The sequence below is a fragment of the Notothenia rossii genome (assembly GCF_949606895.1).
Source record: "Notothenia rossii genome assembly, chromosome: 6".
NCBI lineage: Eukaryota > Metazoa > Chordata > Actinopteri > Perciformes > Nototheniidae > Notothenia > Notothenia rossii.
This window is the reverse complement of record NC_136909.1, coordinates 65354244-65375513: the sequence shown is the minus strand read 5'-3', so window position 1 is coordinate 65375513 and position 21270 is coordinate 65354244. Positions and strand designations below refer to the sequence as shown.

The following is a 21270-nucleotide window of genomic DNA, read 5'->3' as shown; positions in this document are numbered from 1 at the left end:
GAATCGGATCGGGAGCAAAAAAAGGTGATCGGGACATCCCTAGAAAATACTGAACGTGAGCGCATGATAACAGAGGTCCAAGTATATGACAGGATGTGTGACATCCTAGGAGATAAGCATGGCCCGCTGTTATAGACATGTGATAACTATGTGACTAAGTTTAACATGATGTTTAGCCTCTAGGGAGATTGGCATAAGACAAGAATGATCATTTCTGATCAGGGCCTCAGCTAACTTGCCCAAAGCATTGCATACTGCCTTGAATCAGTATTTCTCCCTCTTGAGACTGTAAACTCTCTTGTATATAAGCATGTGAAGGACACTGTTCGGGGAACTACTTGTACCATATTGCTGTATGTGATAACTACTTCAATTCTTGCAAGGATAATAAATACATGTATCCTGATTATTGAAACTCAAGCTGGTGTTGAGTGAGATGTTTCTAACAACATCCAATTTGCTTGATGCTGGTAAAGAAAAATAAACTTCTGTTTATCACTAGTTGTAAAGTAGCAAGATCTCCAACCTGAGTCTGTTTGATATCTTCACTCCGGCCGAGCTGATGGAGAGTCTCCACAGCGGCACAGATCACCTCCAGAGGCAAAGAGAAGGTCTTCAACCAAGACATGAGATCATCTGGAGACAGAGAAACATGGCAGTGAATGCACAGAAAGAAAAAGCTTGAGGAGCTCTAAATGCAATTTCCAGCCCATTGCGCTGCACAGAACTGAGGTCTGGGGTCGTCATAGCCAGGGTTCATACACTTTTTCACCAATGATTTTCAATGACTTTTCCATGACCTTTACCTAATTTTCCATGACCAAAAAATTACTCTTTCTCAGCGGTACCACTGAAAAAGGTTTATTTTAACATGGAACAGGAAAATAAGGTCTGCATATGAAACATGCTGTGCCTATCTAAAACAAATCGGCTTACTAGCCTCTACAGGCTAATGCAACTAAAATCTCTGACCAGCAAAATACCTCGACAGTTAAATGCCATTTTACGTTTCATTACTATACACAGTATTTATTATCATTATAGTATTACTATTTCGGCGATTAGATAAAATATAAATTATATTTGATGCAACTTTAGTTACATTTCAATTACTTTTCCAGGTTTTTAAGGACCGTAAGAACCCTGCATAACAAACATCCAACAGAATCTTTATATGAAAAACAAATCAAAGAAAAACACTAACAAATGCATGTAGAACGGATTTATATTATTTTACAGGTTACTAGTAATACTAACGGAATATATTTTGAAAGTAACCCTCCCCACCTGGCACACCACATGAACTTACCAATTATCCTGTCTCTGGTATCTGTGTTTAGATGTTTGGCGATGTCTCCCATCACACACAGGATGTGACAGCTGGTTGTAACAGGAACATCATTTGAACTAAGAGCAAAAAGAGACATTATAAAATCCTCTCAGCTGAAATCTGAGCAGGAAATAAATCATGAGCTAAATTGTTTGTCCTTGTCACCTGATCATGGTGTCCCAGGCGTCCAGGATCTTCTCGTAGGGCAGTCTGGAGGCTGAAGCAATCACCTTAGAGAGCAGCAGCCAGGCCCCGGAAGCGTGCTCCGCCTCAGTGTGGGAGATCAGGTTGGTGATGAACGTCTGTGTTACCATGTTCTGTTTGGACCAGATGCCGAAGGCCCTGCTGAAATATCGGCTAGGGACAGAGGACAAAAAATAAGGTCAGCAGCAGCAATTACGATGTGATCATTCCTTAAGCAATGATGCTATTTTCAGGGTGCTGGTCTCTCTTAACAGATTTTAAGTGCTTTTTATGAACTGAGAAGTAGGCAGCTCTGTCTGTAGATGATTTGTATGTTGACTTTTCTGATTGTGACTATATGTTCTCTGTTTTTAATGTATTGTCTGTAACGGCCCGTCCACACAGGCATGAAACAAATCTTGAAAAATCTTGATGCTGGGCGTGTCTGAAGCTTGGCGATTTTTTGCGAGCAATGCGACCAACAACCAATCACATGAATCTCCCGCCCCCGAAATACAGAGCAATAGCAATGTTAAAACGAAGTAAACTGGATATAAACTCCCCAAACAGGTGAAAACCTACCAGTTTCACCCACTGTCTCTGCCACCTCACTCCATGCCTGGTTCTTCCGGTTTGTATCCCGGTAAATAGTTCTGGTCGTAAAGAACCGGGTGATTTGCTACCGTAATTTCTAGTTTGGAATATGAGGAAATGAGCGGTTTGATTGGCTAGCCCTTGCACTGGCGGGATTTGCATAAACGGGATTTGATTGGCTGATGCCAGCTTCGCATGCATTGGGAGCATCAAAAGTTGAACATTTCTCAACTTTTGATGCTCACGATGCTTGCAAAGTCATGCTCCGCTCCCCACAATGCAGTTCGGCGAAGATTAAAAATCTTCTACGTCGCCCCATTCAAGTGAATGGGCGAAGCTTTGAAAGATTTTTTTCATGCCTGTGTGTGGACGGGCCGTAACTGCGCTGCTGATCTTAGCCAGGACTCTCAGGTGAAAGATATTTTGAATCTCAATGAAACTTCTCTTGGTTAAATAAAAAGTAAAAAAAAAGAATTGTTAAGTTTGTCAAAATGCCTAATTAAAGCTGATATCAGTCAAATTAGCTGTGAGATTACGTCTTATTAGGCCTTGGCATTAAAATAATTATAGGGGCTGACTAAGATAGCGGTCGAAGGACTATCTTAGTCAGATATACAGTATCAACATAAATATAACAAAAGAAAACTGCCATTAGTTTTTACTCACAAAAATCAAGATTGAAGTTACCGTAATTTTCGGACTATAAGCCGCGCCTTTTCCCCTATTTTTTGACCCTGCGGCTTATATAACGGTGCGGCTAATCTATGGATTTTTACAGCTAACGGCCACGAGGGGACCTCCTAAATCCATGGATTTTACAGGTTACAGTCCACCACCTTTAACTCTATGGGCTCTATGGCCGGTCCGCGCCCCCCACCTTTAAGCGGCGGGCTCCAGCAGGAAAAGCTGGAGGCCGGAAAAGAGTGAGACAGGTAGCGCGCAAAAGTAAAAGTGGAACCGAGAGTGGTACGAGAGACAGAACGAGAGCAAGACAGACAGACATTACGAGAGCGAGACAGTTTGTGCAAAGGTGTTAAACGTGCGCTGGGAGCGCACCGTTTAAGTTTGAAAAGTTTGTGTGTCTGAAACGTGATACAGTACAGTTTACACAGCACAGTACATGTTCTGTAGCTATTATTGCACTAAATGGTAACACTTGAATACGTTATGCAAATATGCAACTTGTTTGTTGAAATGTTAATAAATGGGAGCTTCCTCAAACAGCCATCTCTTTCCCGACAATCCCCTCTGTGCACGAACCCTTACATATGGTAATTAGACATTAAAACACCTGCGGCTTATAATCCTGTGCGGCTTATATATGTACACATCATTCAATTTAGCTGCTGCGGCTTATATTCAGGTGCGCCTTATAGTTCGAAAATTACGGTAATGTGATATATTATAATATGTTTTGACCTCCAGTTTTGTCATGACATTTTGTGGATTTTTGTATTCTTTAATCTATCGATTTATATATTGGTTATAATTTTATTTACACTTTAGTACAGTTTTTACTTTGAGTACAGCCATATTTTACACATTGCAACTTCAACATTTTCCTCCTGGTAATAAATAAAAATAGGGGATTAACAAATAAGAAAAATAAAAGGCAAATAAAGTCTTCAGTCCAACCTGAGGTTCTTGCACTCGTTACAGAGCAGGGTCAGCAGGTCCCAGGTCAGCCTCTGACCCGCATCCAGGTGACGGCCGGCAAAGTACGCTTTGATTGAGCAGAGCACCACCTGGTCCAGAGCCTCCAGGGCCTTGTCCTGCACCGAGCTTTCAGCGTCCATCACAGCCGGCAGCACGCCCTGCAACCACGCCTTCTGCACCACGGTGCACTCTGGCTTAGCCTGGTGCTCAGAGCAAAGGACAAAAAACTCTTTAGAATGTGCAACACATTTTCTAAGGTCGTCTCTCTCTATGGCTGCTGGCTGAGACTCACAGCGAGCAGCTCTCCCACACAGGACAGGGCCTTCTTCTTCACGGACACAGCCGGGTCTCTGCAGCACTCCGATAGCTTCTCCAGGTTCTCCCAGATCATGGGGACCACGTTGTGTTTCAGCAGACCCACCAGGGCCTGTGGAGGGAAGGCAAATCCACAGCGTTAAAGGTCATCTGTGCCTCTCTTTATTTAGCACAGGGATAATGCACAAAAAAACCAGGGCGTAACACATATATAGGATAAGATATTGTACTGATCAATATTGGGATTTGGTAAACTACGTTTCTGATACCTGCAGTGCCGATTTCCTCACGTTAACTTTTGAGTGTTTCACGCGCCGCAGGAGAAGAGCGAGGTTCTCTCTTGCTGCATCAAACATAGCATTTATTTGTTGTCAATGTCAGACTTTGAGTGTATACATTTACAACCTAATGCATGTTATAATAATCATTTGAATGTGAGCTGAGGATGGATTCTCACCCTCACAGTCGGAGGGTTCAGTGCTGCTGAACTCCACAGTCCTGAACGGCAGAGTGCGGAACGTTTTCTGAGTTGCCTGGGAACTTCCTGAAACAGTCACAGCAAAGTTCATCACATTTTAAAATGTCCTCATTGTATCTTTCTCACACTATCACTGAATGCTTAATCAGCTTGTAAGACTCGCTAACTGACTTTAAAAACACCCTTTTACAGCTATATGTCCTATAGATAGTTTTGATTTTAGATTGTGAAGTTTTAGCGGCCTTGTGTTTGTTGCCTCAAATGTTACCTTTAGCTGTTATAAGTTATCCTTTTAAAAAAACAAGGCAGACTAAACAAAAAAAGGGTTTCTATCCTGGGAAACACCGTTAGCCTCTGTAGTCAGTCAAATAGGAAAGTGTGTATAAAAAAACAAAAGCGTGTACCTTCTGTGATTTCACCTTCCAGCACTGTCTGGGCTCCAGCTACACAGAGCGAGAGTAGACATGTTACTTTAATGGAAACAGCTCATGGAACAAACACAACAGCTCCTAAAATATGCATATGAAAATATATACAATGTCCTCTTATGTTCCCTAATAATTTAATGAGATGTGTTTTCATACTTCAGTTCTACAAAGTGCATTTTCTGCTTAAACTGGTCCTGGTTTAAATTCCAACATTAGCCCAATTCTGCACTAGCATTTCAAACTGAAGTGCATCTACAGGCCCATTGTGCGCCTCACTGGCAGAGAAGAGGTTGTGGACGGCCCGGGTGACATTAGGGGAAGGCAGCTCCAGACACTGGGCCAGGCAGGCGAGGGAGTGTCCTTGAACCGTTGGCGAGTCATCCGTCCGCCGAGCGAACAGCAGACTCTGGATCAGGAACCTGTGTGGCAGAAAGCACTGGAGCTCCAGGTCCTGACACTCCTCCGTCTTCCTCTCTGGCTGCTCAAGCAAAACCATCACCACGTCTATGGAAAACAGCCGACCCGCCACCTACAGGAGCCAGCATAACAGATTAGACACATGCAGAATATTCCTGATAGTGGTAATGAAGCGTGAAGTATATTGAGATTAGAGTGACTTAAAGCCAACTTTAGAAATGAGGAAATCAGCATCTCCTCTATAGGCTTCAAACTGTTGTCTGTCCATGAGCTGAAAGGCTCTGCACTGCGGAAAATAAAACGGCATTTCCAGTTCATTTTTACTCCACTTTACCTTTCTGTTACTATACGTTGTTTTTGTTGTTGTAGCATTGGCTGGAAGAGAACCCGCTTCTCCATAGTTTCTCCTTGGTTAACTGGACTTATAACATTCACACTGTACATTTTATAATGATATTTAAATTGAATATTCCATTCCATGCACACTTATGTACATGATATCCTGCTTATATTGTGTTAACAGAAAATTGGCCCTTCAATAGTGTTTTTATTAGTCAGACAGTTTATACTTTTTTTATCTTCACGGTCATCTGTATATTTTTCTTCCTCTCTAATGCTGGTTTATTTCTATTTCGAGATGTTTATATTTTATTATTGTTATTTCTACTCTTTTAATTTGTTATGATGTGCAATGCCTTGTTTAGTTTTCTGCTGCTGCAACAACAAATATTCCCAAAATTGGATTAATAAAGTACATCTTATCTTATTTACTACCAGTTAGCTGATAATACTGGGTAAACCTAAAAGAGGTTGAAGTATTTCACACTTCAACATCTGCACAATGTTCATAATCTCTCAATGCTTCTGAAAAATGATAAAATCAATTAAACTGCCATTTCAGAAAAACATTTCTCCTATATATCTCAATGAGTGACTCTGAAGTAGCTATACTTTTATGTAGTATTTTCCTGAAAAGCTGAAATCATCATGATCAATATCTATAGAGAATATACAGATGTGTAGCGGTTTGAAGCTTCACCTTTGCTTTTCTTGAGAAGTTAAACAGCCACTTGATGAAGCGGGCGTAGTCTGCACTTGTCATCTGTGAGATCAACATGCCCACAGCCTGGGCTCCATGGCTCCTTATCTCACTCTTCTCCACCATCTAAACATCCACAGTAGAAACATGACATCATAGTTATAATCAAGCATCAACTAATAAGAATGAAACAGCGAACCATTCCAGTATAAAACAACATTGGACAGCTGATGCCGCTGTGCCTCCTTTCATATTTCATTAACGTTGCTTTAAGAAGATGCTCAGAGTGAGGATTTATCTCCTTTTTTTGGGGGGGGGAAAGGGGGGGTTCCTGTTGGCTTAACTCCTCGGTTCTCTCCCTCGCCTCCTCTCTTCTCGCATCTCCCATGGGTAGGATTAAGAAACGAAAGAGGAGTGGAGTTGAAGAGTTGAAACAAGATGTGTAAATTCGGAATTGAAAATAAATCTGAACTTTACACAACAGGAAGTGAATGACTGCTGAGTGTTTGCTGGAGGATGTACCTGAAAGCAGATGTGCTGCAGGAGGATTTGCAGGAAAGGCCGCGCCAGCTCTTTTAGGTCCTCCACAAGATGACTGTAATCACAAACAAAGAAATCACGTACAAAGTCATTAAGGTTCATAACATGTGTAGAGTTACAGCAAATGGCTAGAAATGTTCCCTAAAAATCCGTCCCGCCTCCACCCACTCTATATTTATTTGTGGAATCTCATGATTATTTGTTCTCCCATTTTGCATGTTTTTTTGCGAGTGGCCCCTGGAATATTTATTCAGACGTCGGACTTAAGTTTAAAGAACCTCAAGCGTAAGTTGGCCTATGCACTTCAATTATCAGGAAATCCTTCATTTCCTGATCGTCGACACCTTGTCGGGATCGTTTCTTACATTTCTAAGGTCTAGGACTTTCATTTGCTTAAGTACAGACTGATCAGGAATTAAGTTCTTTTAAACATGAATAGCTTTTATGCATTATCTTGGCTAAAACGCACAAATCCAATGTTTTTTTACTATAATATTTGACCACCAAATGTAGAATTTTAGGGCCAAAAATCTTTTTGCGGGATCATGCCACCGGACCATCTAGATTTCTTCGACTTCTTCTGACTGACTTCTATATATTTGTAACCTAAGACTACTGTTTGGAGAGATGCTGATAAATCAGATGGCAGTAAGGATTCTCCAATTTTTCTTTTGCTGAACAAGTGCAATTACACACTAGAAATAAAAGAGAAACTCTGAAACATTTCTTCATACCTCAGTTTATATCCATGATTAAGAGTTCAAACTTTATACATTTCGACATGGATATTCAGTCAAATCGAAAACTGTGCAACTTATTCAAATGGTTGACTACTTTACTTGGTTCATAATTAAAATAGATGTTTACCAAATAAAGTGGACGGCGTGGTCGCGGGTGGAGAGGATGGCTGGGCTGGGTACGAGTGGGGTGGGCTTCCCTCGGTTGCCTTTTTTCATCATCAGGATGACGTAGTGGAGTTGGTGGAAAACCCTGCGCAGGGACTGCAGAACAGACACTTCAGTTAGATTAGGAACAGCCCTCTGTTATGGCTTTGAACAAAGAGAGAATATGTTCATCTAGCTCAGGGGTCGGCAATCCATGCAGCCCTTTAAGCCCTCTGCTCTGGCTCCCTTGAGCTTAGACAAAAAATAAGAAGGAAATAAAATAAAAGTATTTTTAGGACTATTTAAATGTTGTTGCATGGTTGAAAATGTTTCGTATCTTGTATTTTTGAGGTGATACTGTGACACATAAATAAAAAACAAAACGGTTTTAATTAGGTCAACTAAAATATGCGTCACATCCTGCTACGGTCCCGCACGAGCGCCTTTTCCTGCGGGTGAATAACCTGACCCCCGGCTCGATGAGCGAACTATGGATAAATCAAAGAAAAGTACCGGAGGAACACAGGATTTAATTCTGTGTGGACAGAGTTATATGCTTTCACAGCAAACGATGCTGGTTTACCGGTATGTTTGATATGTAGAGAGAAGTTGTCAAAGGTGCTGCACTGCAGCCTTTACGTATCGAGAAACAACGGGAACAACACGGAGAGGAAGACAGCTGACGATCTTCAGTCATAATTCAATGGGGTATGTAATTTATTTCAGAAAACACTTTTTGTTATATTCCATGGAATGCTCTTAACATCCCGATAGCAATGAATATATTAAATGCTTTGACAATAAATACATACAAAAATGTATCTCTGGAAGTTGTAGCGCTGTAAAAAGCAAGACCAATCATCTGAGCCGGCCCGGCTAAAATAACTGGATGGCCTACCTGCCTGTCAGCCTGTCAGCCTTCCATCTATGCACACATTTATCTCGTGCCCTCATTGGTCATGTGCGCGTTCGTGTGTGTTGGAGGAGGGGCTCTGTGAGGAAGTCTGAAGGAAGAGGCAGATTTTTTCCGGTTGTGTATTTTCAAATTCTAGCGCAATCAAGCTGGTTTCTCCATTCTTACCTACCCTACCTTTAACTCTTTTTAGGGTGCAGCTATATGTTTTATTTATTTCAAAGTGGGCCCATTTTAATAATATTTTTTTTCCTTCAAATGTGCAGATGACTCCCCAAGTGCTGTGTTTAATTTATTTTAAAGTAGGCCTGTGTATTATTTTTAATTCTCCTTATAGGAGTTCTTTGTTTCTTATTAGAGGTTAACAGTTTTATATAATGTAATAAATGCAAAAAAACTGTAGTTTTTGTCTGATATAAAAATAAATACAACTTTATTTGCTATCAAGCTATGAAATATGTTTTGCGGCTCCAGACAAAAAAAATGTTTTGGAAAAAGGAGCAAAATGGCTCTTTTGGTCAAAAAGGTTGCAGACCCCTGATCTAGCTCGTTGTCACTGCAGTGTGGAGAGTGTGTGTGTAACAGCTACCCATGTGTCTCCTGGGGGATATTCCATCATAATCTATAATTAATATTTAAAATTTGAATGAGGATAAGATATATCAAATAGCATTTGATTTGATAGCATTTTTTTAAGTAATGAATTTACAAAGCTGGAGATAAAACACGAACAGTCACTTTTCATGTCAACAAATCCACAAAACAGAAGTCGGTAAACATTTCTATTTTTAGTCAATTGAGTTTACATGTAAACCTTAGTGTGCCTACTATGGCCCCCCCACATGGACCATAATCATTGGATCTTACATCCTTCTGTTCTCCGTGTGTTGGCGAGCAGAGCAGCTGCAGGCCGTAGAAAGCCATCTCGGGAACGCTCTTCAGCTTGTTGATATCTCTGTGCAGAAAAAACTTTCAGCTGGTTCAAGTCTTGAATACATCATCCAACAGAAAGAGGAGGAAGAAAACTCACTGCTGAGCAGAAAATGTTGACCCTCCAACAATCGGCTCAAAGGAAAGCAACTTGCTGAAGATCTGCAGAGAAAATGCAAACTTGAAACACTGCTGGAAATGTGTGTGTGTGTCTGTGTTTGTGTGTTTAGGTGTGATGATGGAATCATGTTACCTGTGTGAAGCTGCCGGCACTCTGCGGCCTGTCTTTGAGTGGAAACGTCTGCAGGAGTCTGAGGAGGCTTTGAACCAGCTGAACTACAGCCTCTCTGATCTTCATCAGGTCCTGACCAGAGAAATTAAGCTCCTCTTCCTCCTCCTCTTCATCTGCCTCATCCACGTCCATCTGAGGATAACAGAGACAGTAACCCTCTACAATCCATTTTAAAACTAAATGATTTAGTACATGTGCATCTATTTTGGATACCACATAATAAACCTAAGTAGATGTAATGTAAAACGTTTCAGTGACCTTTGATTATCAGCTGGTAGACAATAAATAATCCATTACAGTGATTATCTTTTTTTAAAGACTATAAGAAGGGGCCATTCTGAAAATGTTCCCTTCTCATGGTTACTCTCACAGCATGACATTTTTTCCAGAAGGCAACATTCTACCTGCTTGTTTGGGCTCCTATCCTACCATCATTTCTGATTCAGGAACTGACCTCTGCATTGTCTTTGCGCTGAGGTTTGGAGCGCTTGCCCTCTGCCTGAGAGCTCTTCAGGCCGTCCTTCTTGCGCTTTTTCCCGGAGTTCTGAGGCCAGCAGTGAGAGGTCAGGTCCGAACACGTGTCCAACAAAACCTCATGGAAAACCTTGTTGGCGATGCTCCCTGGAAGAAATAAAAATGTTTGCCTCATCAATAGAAATGTCTTATTTTACCTTACAAGACCAAACACTGATGAAAGACAATGTTTCCCGGAAGAGAGCCGCAAGTAAGGCTGTTCCTCTACCCAGCATTTTTGAATACTTTTTCTGCTATTATTGTTGTGCGAACTATAACCTTAGCTTACTTTTTTTTTTGTTATTCTCAGTATTTCCCTTTTTTTTTTTTACAACCTTTACTTTAAGTGTGAAAAACCTTGTAAAGTAAGCACATGTTCATTAAGTTACATGTTCCCTCCTGCATTGACATTTTTTTAAATAACAAAGTAAAGAAACAAACGTAAAATATTAGGCAAAAGGGCAAAAGGGAAAATGAAGCAGGGGTCTCCAACTTTTTTTAGGATGGGAGCTACTTTCACAAAATAAAACAAGTCAGGAGTTACGTTCAAATAAAATGTATGCTATTTAATTATTTTAACCCGCTTTATTTGGGGGTGGACCTCACTTCCTCTAGGGGGGGCCGGGGGCATACAACCCCGTGAAGATTGTTTTTTAAATGTTGACGTTAAATGCATCAATCTGGTGCACTTTGAGCACAACATGAATTGATGGATACAGCTCTCAACACTCAGATGAAAGGGAGCTGTATACTTTTCAATCATCCAAACATCTTTAGAATATGATCACAACCAAGAACAAATCATTTAAACTTGTTCGTTCTTATCTTATCTAGTTAGCATTCTTTCTTTATATTTATGCATATTTTACTAATCACTCCCCTTTTAAACTGTTTTTTTTTTACTGTCCTATAGTACACTGGAATGATTTCTCACTTTATCTATTAAATAGATAAGGTGTGCTCTCCCTAGCTCTCTCGCTCGCTCACAGAGGCTGTATGCTCCTCCGTAGCTATGACGGCTTGCGTTAAAAAATTATAATAAACATATTTGTAAAGTGGGGGGACACAAACGTGTTTTCGAAAAGTGGGGAGGACATGTCCACCCTGTCCCCAATGGAAATTACGCCATGCGTGTGTGTGCGTCAAGTGCAATAAATAAATATGCAAGTTGCAACACACAGAGTAAAACTCTGCCCCTCATTTGCTGTATGGGCTGGCATGATAGGCTGTTCAATGGGGCTGATGTGTTGTGTAGAATTTGCCAGAAGGAAAATCACGGTCAAACTCCTTATGAAGTGTGGAGAGATTCCGCTCCACATTGCTTTTCTTCCCGACTGCAACGCTGGTCCCACAAATCAAGCAAGAACGTGATTGGTCGATATTCATTGTGGGGGTGGGGGGAGGAGGGGTGTTAGATAGATATAGAGTTGTAGTAAGTAGATAGAGTTCGCTATGATTGAGGTTTCGTTTATGCATAGGGTAGATTCTTTTAAATTACATTTCCTTTTTTGTTTTGAGTATTTTTTACATTTTGGATTTGCTTGGCGAGCTATTTTTAGAACATACCCCGCGGGCGACTCACGTTGCCCCTGCGGGCGACTAAGGGCAGCGTGTTGGCTACCCCTGCTCTAAAGTAATCACCCTTAGTTTACAAACACACTTCCTGTTTCAACTAAGACCTGGGCTGAAGTCGAATAGTCCACAGTGTTTCCCATACATTGATTTATTTGTGGCGGGCCGCCACAATTAAATATCGTCCGACACAAATGGATCTGATAAAAAAATATATATATATTATTATAAAAAAAATGTTTTGTAGTCTAATGGATATTGAGGTGGGCTGATGATCGGAAGGTTGCGAGTTCAAATCCTGCCTGGAACACCACTACTAGTGTGCCCTTGAGTAAGGCACTTAGCCCTCGGTTACTCCAGGGAGAATGTCCCTGTAATTGGTCATTGTAAGTTGCTTTGGAATAAGGCGTCTTCGAAATGCCTGAATTGTAAATTGTAAATGATATTTTTGGGAGAATAAAGCCCACGGATCCTCAACTCCGGTGTGTTTCACTCATTAACAATGAAAAACAGAGCAACAATATCGTTGTCTTCAGCAGCCATGAATTTGCTTGTATTATCTTATTTGAGGGGGGGTGGATGCATGGACCATCCGAATAGGTTAAGGGACCTTTGGCTTTTCTAGATGGGGGGCGGGGTGCGGTGCGGTGCCCCCACAAATAGAATCAAATTCTGTGGGAAACACTGGTCCATTTAGCTTAGGAACCTTCCTAACGGAGTGAAATGACCCGGAAGTCCCTCAGTGGCAGCCATGATAAGTGCCGTTCGAATTAGATGATAGGAAAGGAGGTTTCAAACTTCCTTTATAACCTCCTTTAGCTTAGGAACCACTGGACCTCCCTTGACGAAAGGAGAGGAGAAAATGCTGCCCCAAAATGCCTTGCAGCCGCAGCATTTGCCATCACACAACAGTCGGCCGTTCACGGAAACAACCGATTATGACAGAGAAATGATATCATGTGCTTTGTTTTGAACGTTCATCAGTATTATAATCAAAAAGAGAAATATGAACGTTACTTTTTACTGAAATTATCAAATAAAGTCAACATTTCACAGTCTTTACTGAGCTGTGTGGGGTTTGTTCAACTTTTAAAAGATGTTTGAATGGTGATATACACAGTGATAGATGTTAAGGACTAACTTTTATCATAAATACATTTGTATTGATTTTAAGATCTTTTCATACAATCATACGTATTGGGATCATTTGTATTAATGTGGACCGGAGGGAGAGGGTGACGAACATAAGTTTCACTTTCCTTTTTTATTTCAATTCCAACTTTGGTCATGAAGAATATGTTTCTGTTATCCACGTTCATAAAGCATAAAACAACAGCATCAGAGCACGGTGCAGTCTCTAGATGAGTTTACAGTAGTCCCTCGTTCTTATTATACATCCATGTTGTAGTCTGCTGTATAGAAAACTGTAGTTTCCATAGTTTACCCACAGCAGCAGACGTATGGAGCTATTTCAGGGTCATAAGTTTTGATCATTCAAAAAAATACAATTTATTTGAAAGTTCAAGTTTTTATCCTGAACTTTGAAAAATACAATGATGTATTCAAAATAAAAAAAAGTATTTGAAATAATTTTTCAGGTTGAATATTATTTTGATTCAGTTTAGCAATTTTTTTGAACAATATATTTATTTTCAGATTTCACTTTTATACATATTTTGATATTTGAATCCATATTTTTTTCAGCACAGATTTTTCGTTTTCAGATTCAAAACAATTATTTTTTCAGTTTAAAATCTTGTTTTTTCAGGTTCCACATTGCTTTTCACCTTCAGATCGTTTTTCACTTTCAGATCTTCTTTTTTCGCTTTCAAACTTTTGTCCTTGATATTGCTTGGGGGGGCGGGGCTTACCAAAGAGTAGTTTGGCATCCTGAGTGACAGGCCTCCCTCTGTCATGTTGCCTTCATGGATGTTACAAAACTGTGAGCAGCGTCAAAGTTCCGTTAAGCGAGCTGTTGAGCATCGTAGTTGGCAACAATCAAGTACAAATAAACTGTGTTAGAGTGTTAGAAATTACGTATCCGCAATGAGCCAGCAGGTTGTCCTGGTGGACCTGACGCCATCCCCCGCTGTCTCACGGAGAGATACCGCAGGTCCTTCCTTCCTGCAGCGGTCAGACTATACAACCAGCACAGCCCCTAGTAGACTCCGCACAAAACAACACAGACTATAACACCTCTTGTTGATAAATACCAACTATGTGCAATATTTGCAGTATGTGCAATATATACATGCCGTTAAAAACTGTGCAATATATACCTGGCTGCTAAATCCGCAGAACTGTCACAGGGTGTGTATTATGTAAAATGTGTAACTTTAAAAATATATATATTTTCTTTTTGTAATCTTTAATACTTTTTGTATGCATCCTTTAGGTAAGCTGTCTTTGGCTCTTGTCTGCTGTAACAATGTAAATGTATCCCCTGTGGGACTAATAAAGGTATTCTGATTCTGATCGCAAAAACCAAGCCAATACCATGCTGCGTTCATGGAGTTACGTGGAAGTGGGGAAGGACAACGCTTGATTGCGAATACGTGATTTCAGATTCTAGCACAGTTTATTGCTCTTATACTTTGATTGTTGCCAACTACGATGCTCAACAGCTCGCTTAACGGAACTTTGATGCTGGTATCAGTTTTGTTTACCACCAATCACGGGAGTATTGTGTATAGAAAGTGTGTAGTTGTATTTCTTGCGCTACCTAACATCCATGAAGGCATCATGACAGAGAGAGGGCTGTCACTCAGGGTGCCAAACTACTCCTTGGTAAGCCCCGCCCCCCGAAGCAATATCAGGGTAAAAAGTCTGAAAGCGAAATAAAAAACGATCTGAAAGCGAAAAAAAAAGATCTGGAAGTGAAAAACGATCTGAAAGCGAAAAGAAAAAAATTGAAACCTGAAAAAAAAAAATTGAAACTGAAAAAAAGTATTCAAATATCAAAATATGTATAAAAGTGAAATATGAAAATAAATATTTTATTAAAAAAATTGCTGAACTGAATGAAAAATAATATTCAACCTGAAAAATTATTTCAAATACTTTTTTTTGTTTTGAATACAACATTGTATTTTTCAAAGTTTAGGATGAAAACTTGGACTTTCAAATAAATTGTACTTTTTTGAATGATCAAAACTTATGACCCTGAAATAGCTCCATACAGACGCACATTCATGACGTCCGCTGGCGCATCATAAACACGTCGGATAGTGAAAGTGCAGTCGGATTCTCTTCTACTAAATCCTTTTGAATTCTCCTATCCAATACAATAGCTACAGCAGTAATTAAGTGCACTTTTCCAACATTTAAAATTAGCTTTCTTTCATTTTCATCTCCAAATAAAGTGGTTTCGACTATCTGGATAAACTAGTTTATTTAAAACTGCTTCCAAATGTGTTCACACACACAATGGCTACAAATTAGACATTGTAACTGTATCATATGCAGACCCTCTAAAAAGGTATATATTTTTCGGATTTCCTCACCTGGGATTCCCAGCAGCAGCAGGTAGATGGAGGCGGCGTGCAGACTGCTCACCCTCTTCTGGATGTTGGCTGTTTTAGCTTTTCCTCCCAGGACAAAGAAGGAAAGCACAGCCACCAGAGACTTGATGGACACCTTGTTCTCCCCCAGGATCGCCCAGATACTCTGCAGGGCATCATGGGAGAAAGATAGACATACAGACAGGCAGTGCTTATTGGTTCAACCAGACAGGAGAAAACAGATATCCCCCATTAATACATACAGCTAATGTCAGGTATGTGAGCAACATGATGGATGAGCAGCTTATCTATGCCTTCTCTGCCCCAGTCTGTTCTCTGCACATCCTTTACTGTCCCTCCCACAGACTGTCACTCTGATGACCAGATGATCACATAATTTCAATTACAAACATCTTTGCATGTCCACATTTAACAGACTCATGTTGTTGTTATATGTACACACCACAGTTAAATATAAACATGAGCCGCTGCAGTTTTATGTCTGTAGGGACTTTGCTTGCGAACCAAGGGGTTGTCGGTTCAAGTCCCAATCGGACCAAAACACAGAGTGCAGAGTTATAGTTGGAGAGGTGCCAGTTCACCTCCTTGACACCAAACTTTGACACCAAACTTTGACACCCTCCCCTAGGTCCTGTTTGTGAATGTGTTTCTTTTGGCCAATGTATTTAATGTAATTAAATAACAATAATAAGTAAAACATTAATTTTTCTTCAGGGATTATTAAAAGTATGTTGTATTAAACATATGCACACGTCACTAGAGTAAGAAATGCTATACAGCCTGTATCTCCTATCTGTGTACAGAAGGTGCAGGATGAGTTTTACCTGTGACGCTCCATCTCTGCCTGCAGATTGTTGTTGTTGTTGTTGGTCAGCAGGATGGACCAGTAAATACTGGTACAGGGTCTTAAAGGGCTTGTTCCCACTGACTGCGAGTTCGTCCTCTATGGTGTCCTCCAGTGGGGTTCTCTCTGTGAACTCTGAGTCCCACACTGCGTCGACCCATTCTGTAAATCACAAGTTATTATCAAATTAACTAAAGTGACACACCACCACAACACACTGAACTTTGACAAATTGTGTGGGAAATAAAAAGCGGGTTCATGTTTCAGGGCCAGGACTAAGTGTATGCAAAAAAGGAAACCACATGTAAAGGTTTATCTTAGGTTTAACATTAAGATGTAAACCACGGTGAATTTAGTTTTAGGTTGGATATTCGACGGACATTCGCGACCAGCCAGCAGCGTCAGTTTAATGGGGAGATTTTCTCCGCGAAGCGAGGCTTTCACTTAGGGACCATCAACAAATGACTTTTACAATTAGACAAGAAAAATGTTGTTTTTAATAAATCGACAGCTTGTCGATCGTGTGAATGTAAAGCAAATTCACTCTAGAGCAGTGGTCGCCAACCAGTCAATCGCGAGTGCGGTGCGGGTAGATCGCAGACCGTTAAAAAAAAAGTAACAAAAGAAAGAAAAAGACAATTAAAATAATAATGTTTGAAAAATATGTTTTTAGATGTAAACCTATCATCCACCACCCCGTTAGCAGGTGCCACTTGATTGACGTATATTTGAGACACCTCAATAATATAATACATTAACCGTGCTTTACGTGAACCTCATCATAACACAAAAGACAACGGCAGGACTGTAATTTCCCGTGTTCAGTGAACGCAACAGAGGCAACACACCAGACCAATCAGAGAGTTGCATGGAAATACACGTGTGCTTGTGTAATTCAAGCTCGGCTCTGTGTGTGTGTGGCGATAGCGCATTTAGTGTGATAGAGAGGGAGAGAGGGAGTGAGGGAGGGAGAGAGAGAGTGAGGGAGAGAGGGAGTGAGGGAGAGAGAGGGACCGGTGCTAGCGGGGACCGTGATGTTAGCATCTGGTTAGCTAGCTGCACTAACGGACATAAGGAGCTGTTTCCACAACAAGCTGGAGGAGAGTCCTCTCCTGTCAGACTGAGGGGCTCAGGTGAGCTAAAGGACTCTGAGTGTTTAGAACGATTTTGTCACAAATTATTCAAAACATTATTTCCGCGGCACACCTGATCATTTTTATACAAACAATAAGAGAATAAATGAAAAACAAGTATGAAATAGCCTACTATATGGCAGTAAAACAAGAATATAGTTTAAAAGGGGAGTGATTTGTAAAATATCCATAAAGAAAAAGAAAATCTGTTTACAGTTCTGTTTCATATGGGTGCTGAGAGAGGTATCCATAGACCTCTTCATGTTGCTCTCAAAGTGCACCAGATTGATGCTTTCAACTTCAATATTTAAAAAAAAATCTTCCCGGGGGAGCATCCCCCCGGTCCCCCCTTGAGGAGGTGAGGTCCGCCCTCCAATAGCACTTTACCCCTGCCTATATGCCGTGAGCTGATTATGGAGCCTTCATTGTAATTCAGATGCAATTAGCCCATAAAAAAGGCCTCAAATTGGAAGCATTGTCTGGGCCGTCTTTTTCACTCAATTCTTCAATAGGTAGATCTCGCCTTTCACCTAGGCCGAGGTCGGTGATCTTGGGCTTAAAAAGGTTGGTGACTACTGCTCTAGAGCATACATTTATTGAACACACCTCTTTTTATTGCATTTTAATACGTTTTATTAATATTTTTGATGGAAACATTTGCTTATTTCTTCAATAACTTCCAGGTCATGTGACCGATTCACTCAAAATCAGTGCTGGGTCAAATAACTATACCTGCGGAATAGGACACACCTCTTTTTATTGCATTTTAATACTTAAAATATTTTTATATTTGTATGCAAACATTTGCATATTGCTTCAATACCTTCCAGGTCATGTGACCGATTCGCTCAAAATAAATGTTGGGTCAAAGAACTACACTGGCTGCATAGGACACATCTCTTTTTATTGCATTTTAATACTTTAAATATTTTATATTAATAATTTGATGGAAAAATTAGCTTATTTCTTCAATACCTTCCAGGTCATGTGACCTAATCACTCAAAATAAATGCTGGGTGAACAACACTGGCTGCATAGGACACACCTCTTTTTATTGCATTTCTCTAAATATTTTATATTAATATTTTGATGGAAAAATTAGCTTATTTCTTCAATACCTTCCAGGTCATGTGACCGATTCACTCAAAATCAATGTTGGGTCAAAGAACTACACTGGATGCATAGGACACACCTCTTTTTATTGCATTTTAATACTCTAAATATTTTACCCAACATTTATTTTGAGTGAATCGGTCACATGACCTGGGAGGTATTGAAGAAATAAGCTAATTTTTCCATCAAAATATTAATATAAGAATATTTAGAGCATTAAAATGCAATAAAAAGAGGTGTGTCCTATTTAGAACCTCCAGAAAAACGCGATCCTGCGATCGTAGAATTTACCGCATAATCAGCAAAATGGCGCAGATTTTTAAAAGGCTGCATATTTATCAAGTCTGCATAATCCCCGCATTTTTCCACACAAAGTTGAGAAAAAAAAAGCTAACTAGTCTTGACGTGAAGTAGTGATGATGATGACGTGACGTCATCAGCTCGCGCGTCACAGAAGGTAAACAACACCGTAGAGTGAACGTGTGGAACTCACACAACGAACATTTCTGCTAAAGACCGGGCAAAGCAGTACCCCGATGTCTTTCACGAAAGTGGGGGGAAACTATTCTGCACCTCGTGCAACTGTGTGTTGGAGCATAAGTCTTAGAGAAAATTGACGGTGACGACCCACTTTGATTCATTCAAACATTCGAAAATGCTTTCTGCTGCTGCGGACAAGAAAGCCAAACAACTCACGTTCACCGAGGCATCAACCTCCAAAACCCTTTCGAGGGCTACAAGAAACGAAGTGAGTAGCCTACAAGATTGAAGCTGGTCAGATAACGAACGAGTAAATGAAAACAGAATGAGGCGGAGAAGTGTGTGTGTGTGTGTGTGTGTGTGTGTGTGTGTGTGTGTGTGTGTGTGTGTGTGTGTGTGTGTGTGTGTGAGTGAGAGATTAAATAGCCCCATTGCTTTTACAATAAATAAACATTGAATGTGTTTAATTGAATAGGAAAGGGGTTTAACGCTAGTGTTGTGTGTGAGGGAGAATAAATAAGACACCCAATATTTAAAAAGAAATCTATTCTTTTTCGCAACTTTCCACATATTTTGCAACTTCCCGCAATTTCACCGCATAAAATCACATAAAAACCCTGCATGTTTAATTGCATAATCAAGGATTTTAGCCCGCATAATCAAGGATTTTAGCCCGCATAATCAAGGATTTTTGCCCGCGTTTTTCTGGAGGGTCTACCTATTCAGCCATTGTAGTTCTTTGACCCAACCCTAGAGGCTTCTCAATTCTCAAATGTCCCCTCCTCGACTCCTCGGTCCTCCGGTAGTGACCCGGAAATGAATTTCAGCGCGCCATTTTGAAGGACATCTAATTTCTCTAAATGCACACCGAGGACCGAGGATCGAGCGTCGAGGAGGCTCTCTGGAGGAGCTATAACCGAGGATACACTGATGGTTCCTCCAAGGCTCCTCCGCGGATGCATTTCCGGGAAAGGTGGAGGCGTGACGCAAGGTAGGGGTGTTGAAAATAATCGTTTCTAAGATGCATTGCGATGCGGACGTGGACGATTCGGTATCGATGCAGTGACGGAAGATAATCGATTATAGCGTAGTAACGTTGCTTCCTGATTTTCCGGCTGATTTTTGTAACGCGTTAGTCCCAACACTGATCGTGATGCATCGGGATATCGAATTGAATCGAAGACAAGATAATCGTAATCGAATCGTGAGACCAGTGAAGATGCACAGCCCTAACGCACGGCCGGACTTATCTCAGCCAATGACAGCTCTGCATGCATTTCCTGGATATTATTTTAGAAACTGCTTTCATCGCGTCGCGATCATAGGTCGCGATGTTTCCAGAGAGAACAGCTGTGAGGTCCGTGCAGAAAGCAGAGCAGTGTGTATAATATATATTACTCAGTATAACAGGCCTACTCTCTTTATTTGCTTTAGTTTAGTAGATAACTTAAACAAAGACTCGATATTTTTCTAAGACCATTTAGTGCTTCACATTAGGCTTGGGCGGTATCATTTTTTTCATACCGCCATACCTTGCTGACATCACACCGTGGTATACGGTATATGACGGTATGACTTGGGTCGACTTGAGCGAGGTGGCGTTCGGCGGCAAATAGAGGTTTCGAACGGTATATTATATGTTCGGTGTAAAATGCAGCCCGAGCCGGTAGACGCTCGCAAAGTGCCGCGACATGCGCGCAAGTGCAAAACAAGGGCTGCATACATGACACATTGTGCAAATGGCACATTTTGAGATCGGATACAGGACTCGTTTGTAGATGTCTGACGTTGTTTCCATTGTGAGCTAAGTTAACAATATATCATCATACATAAACATTTTCCGGGAGTAAATACTTGACTTATTGAATAAAGTTTGCTATATTCACTAACTAGTTTGGCAATATTATTCCGTGCATGTGTTAAAAACCTTATTGCCATTTGATTCATTGGATTACCATCGTGAATGTTTAGCACGTTAATGCTTTCGTTTTTAAAACCGTCCGACCTCCACTACAAAACCATCAACCAGTTGCATAGGATTAAAAAATGTCAACACTCACTCACCCCGTCTTAAACATTCCCAAAGAAGTGCCTC

The 21270-nt window shown here is 40.6% G+C and overlaps 1 protein-coding gene across 4 annotated transcripts in view; it reads right to left on the bottom strand.

Moving 5' to 3' along the window:
- Positions 1-21270, bottom strand: part of ncapd3 (non-SMC condensin II complex, subunit D3) — a 41843-nt gene that overhangs the window by 16623 nt on the left and 3950 nt on the right. For all 4 annotated transcript variants that reach the window (XR_013809452.1, XR_013809453.1, XR_013809454.1 and 1 more), the window contains exons 2-19: positions 16430-16611; positions 15588-15750; positions 10454-10620; positions 9961-10131; positions 9808-9869; positions 9645-9732; positions 7848-7981; positions 6963-7035; positions 6441-6566; positions 5261-5513; positions 4961-4999; positions 4536-4622; positions 4348-4421; positions 4056-4190; positions 3743-3963; positions 1496-1687; positions 1310-1407; positions 527-636 (exon numbers count right to left, since the gene is read on the bottom strand). Coding sequence is in view for 1 of the 4 variants with exons in the window: in XM_079688618.1 (XP_079544744.1) it covers positions 527-636; positions 1310-1407; positions 1496-1687; positions 3743-3963; positions 4056-4190; positions 4348-4421; positions 4536-4622; positions 4961-4999; positions 5261-5513; positions 6441-6566; positions 6963-7035; positions 7848-7981; positions 9645-9732; positions 9808-9869; positions 9961-10131; positions 10454-10620; positions 15588-15750; positions 16430-16611 (2375 nt within the window). In the remaining 3 variants the exon portion in view is untranslated. The remainder of the gene's footprint in view (positions 1-526; positions 637-1309; positions 1408-1495; positions 1688-3742; positions 3964-4055; positions 4191-4347; positions 4422-4535; positions 4623-4960; positions 5000-5260; positions 5514-6440; positions 6567-6962; positions 7036-7847; positions 7982-9644; positions 9733-9807; positions 9870-9960; positions 10132-10453; positions 10621-15587; positions 15751-16429; positions 16612-21270) is intronic.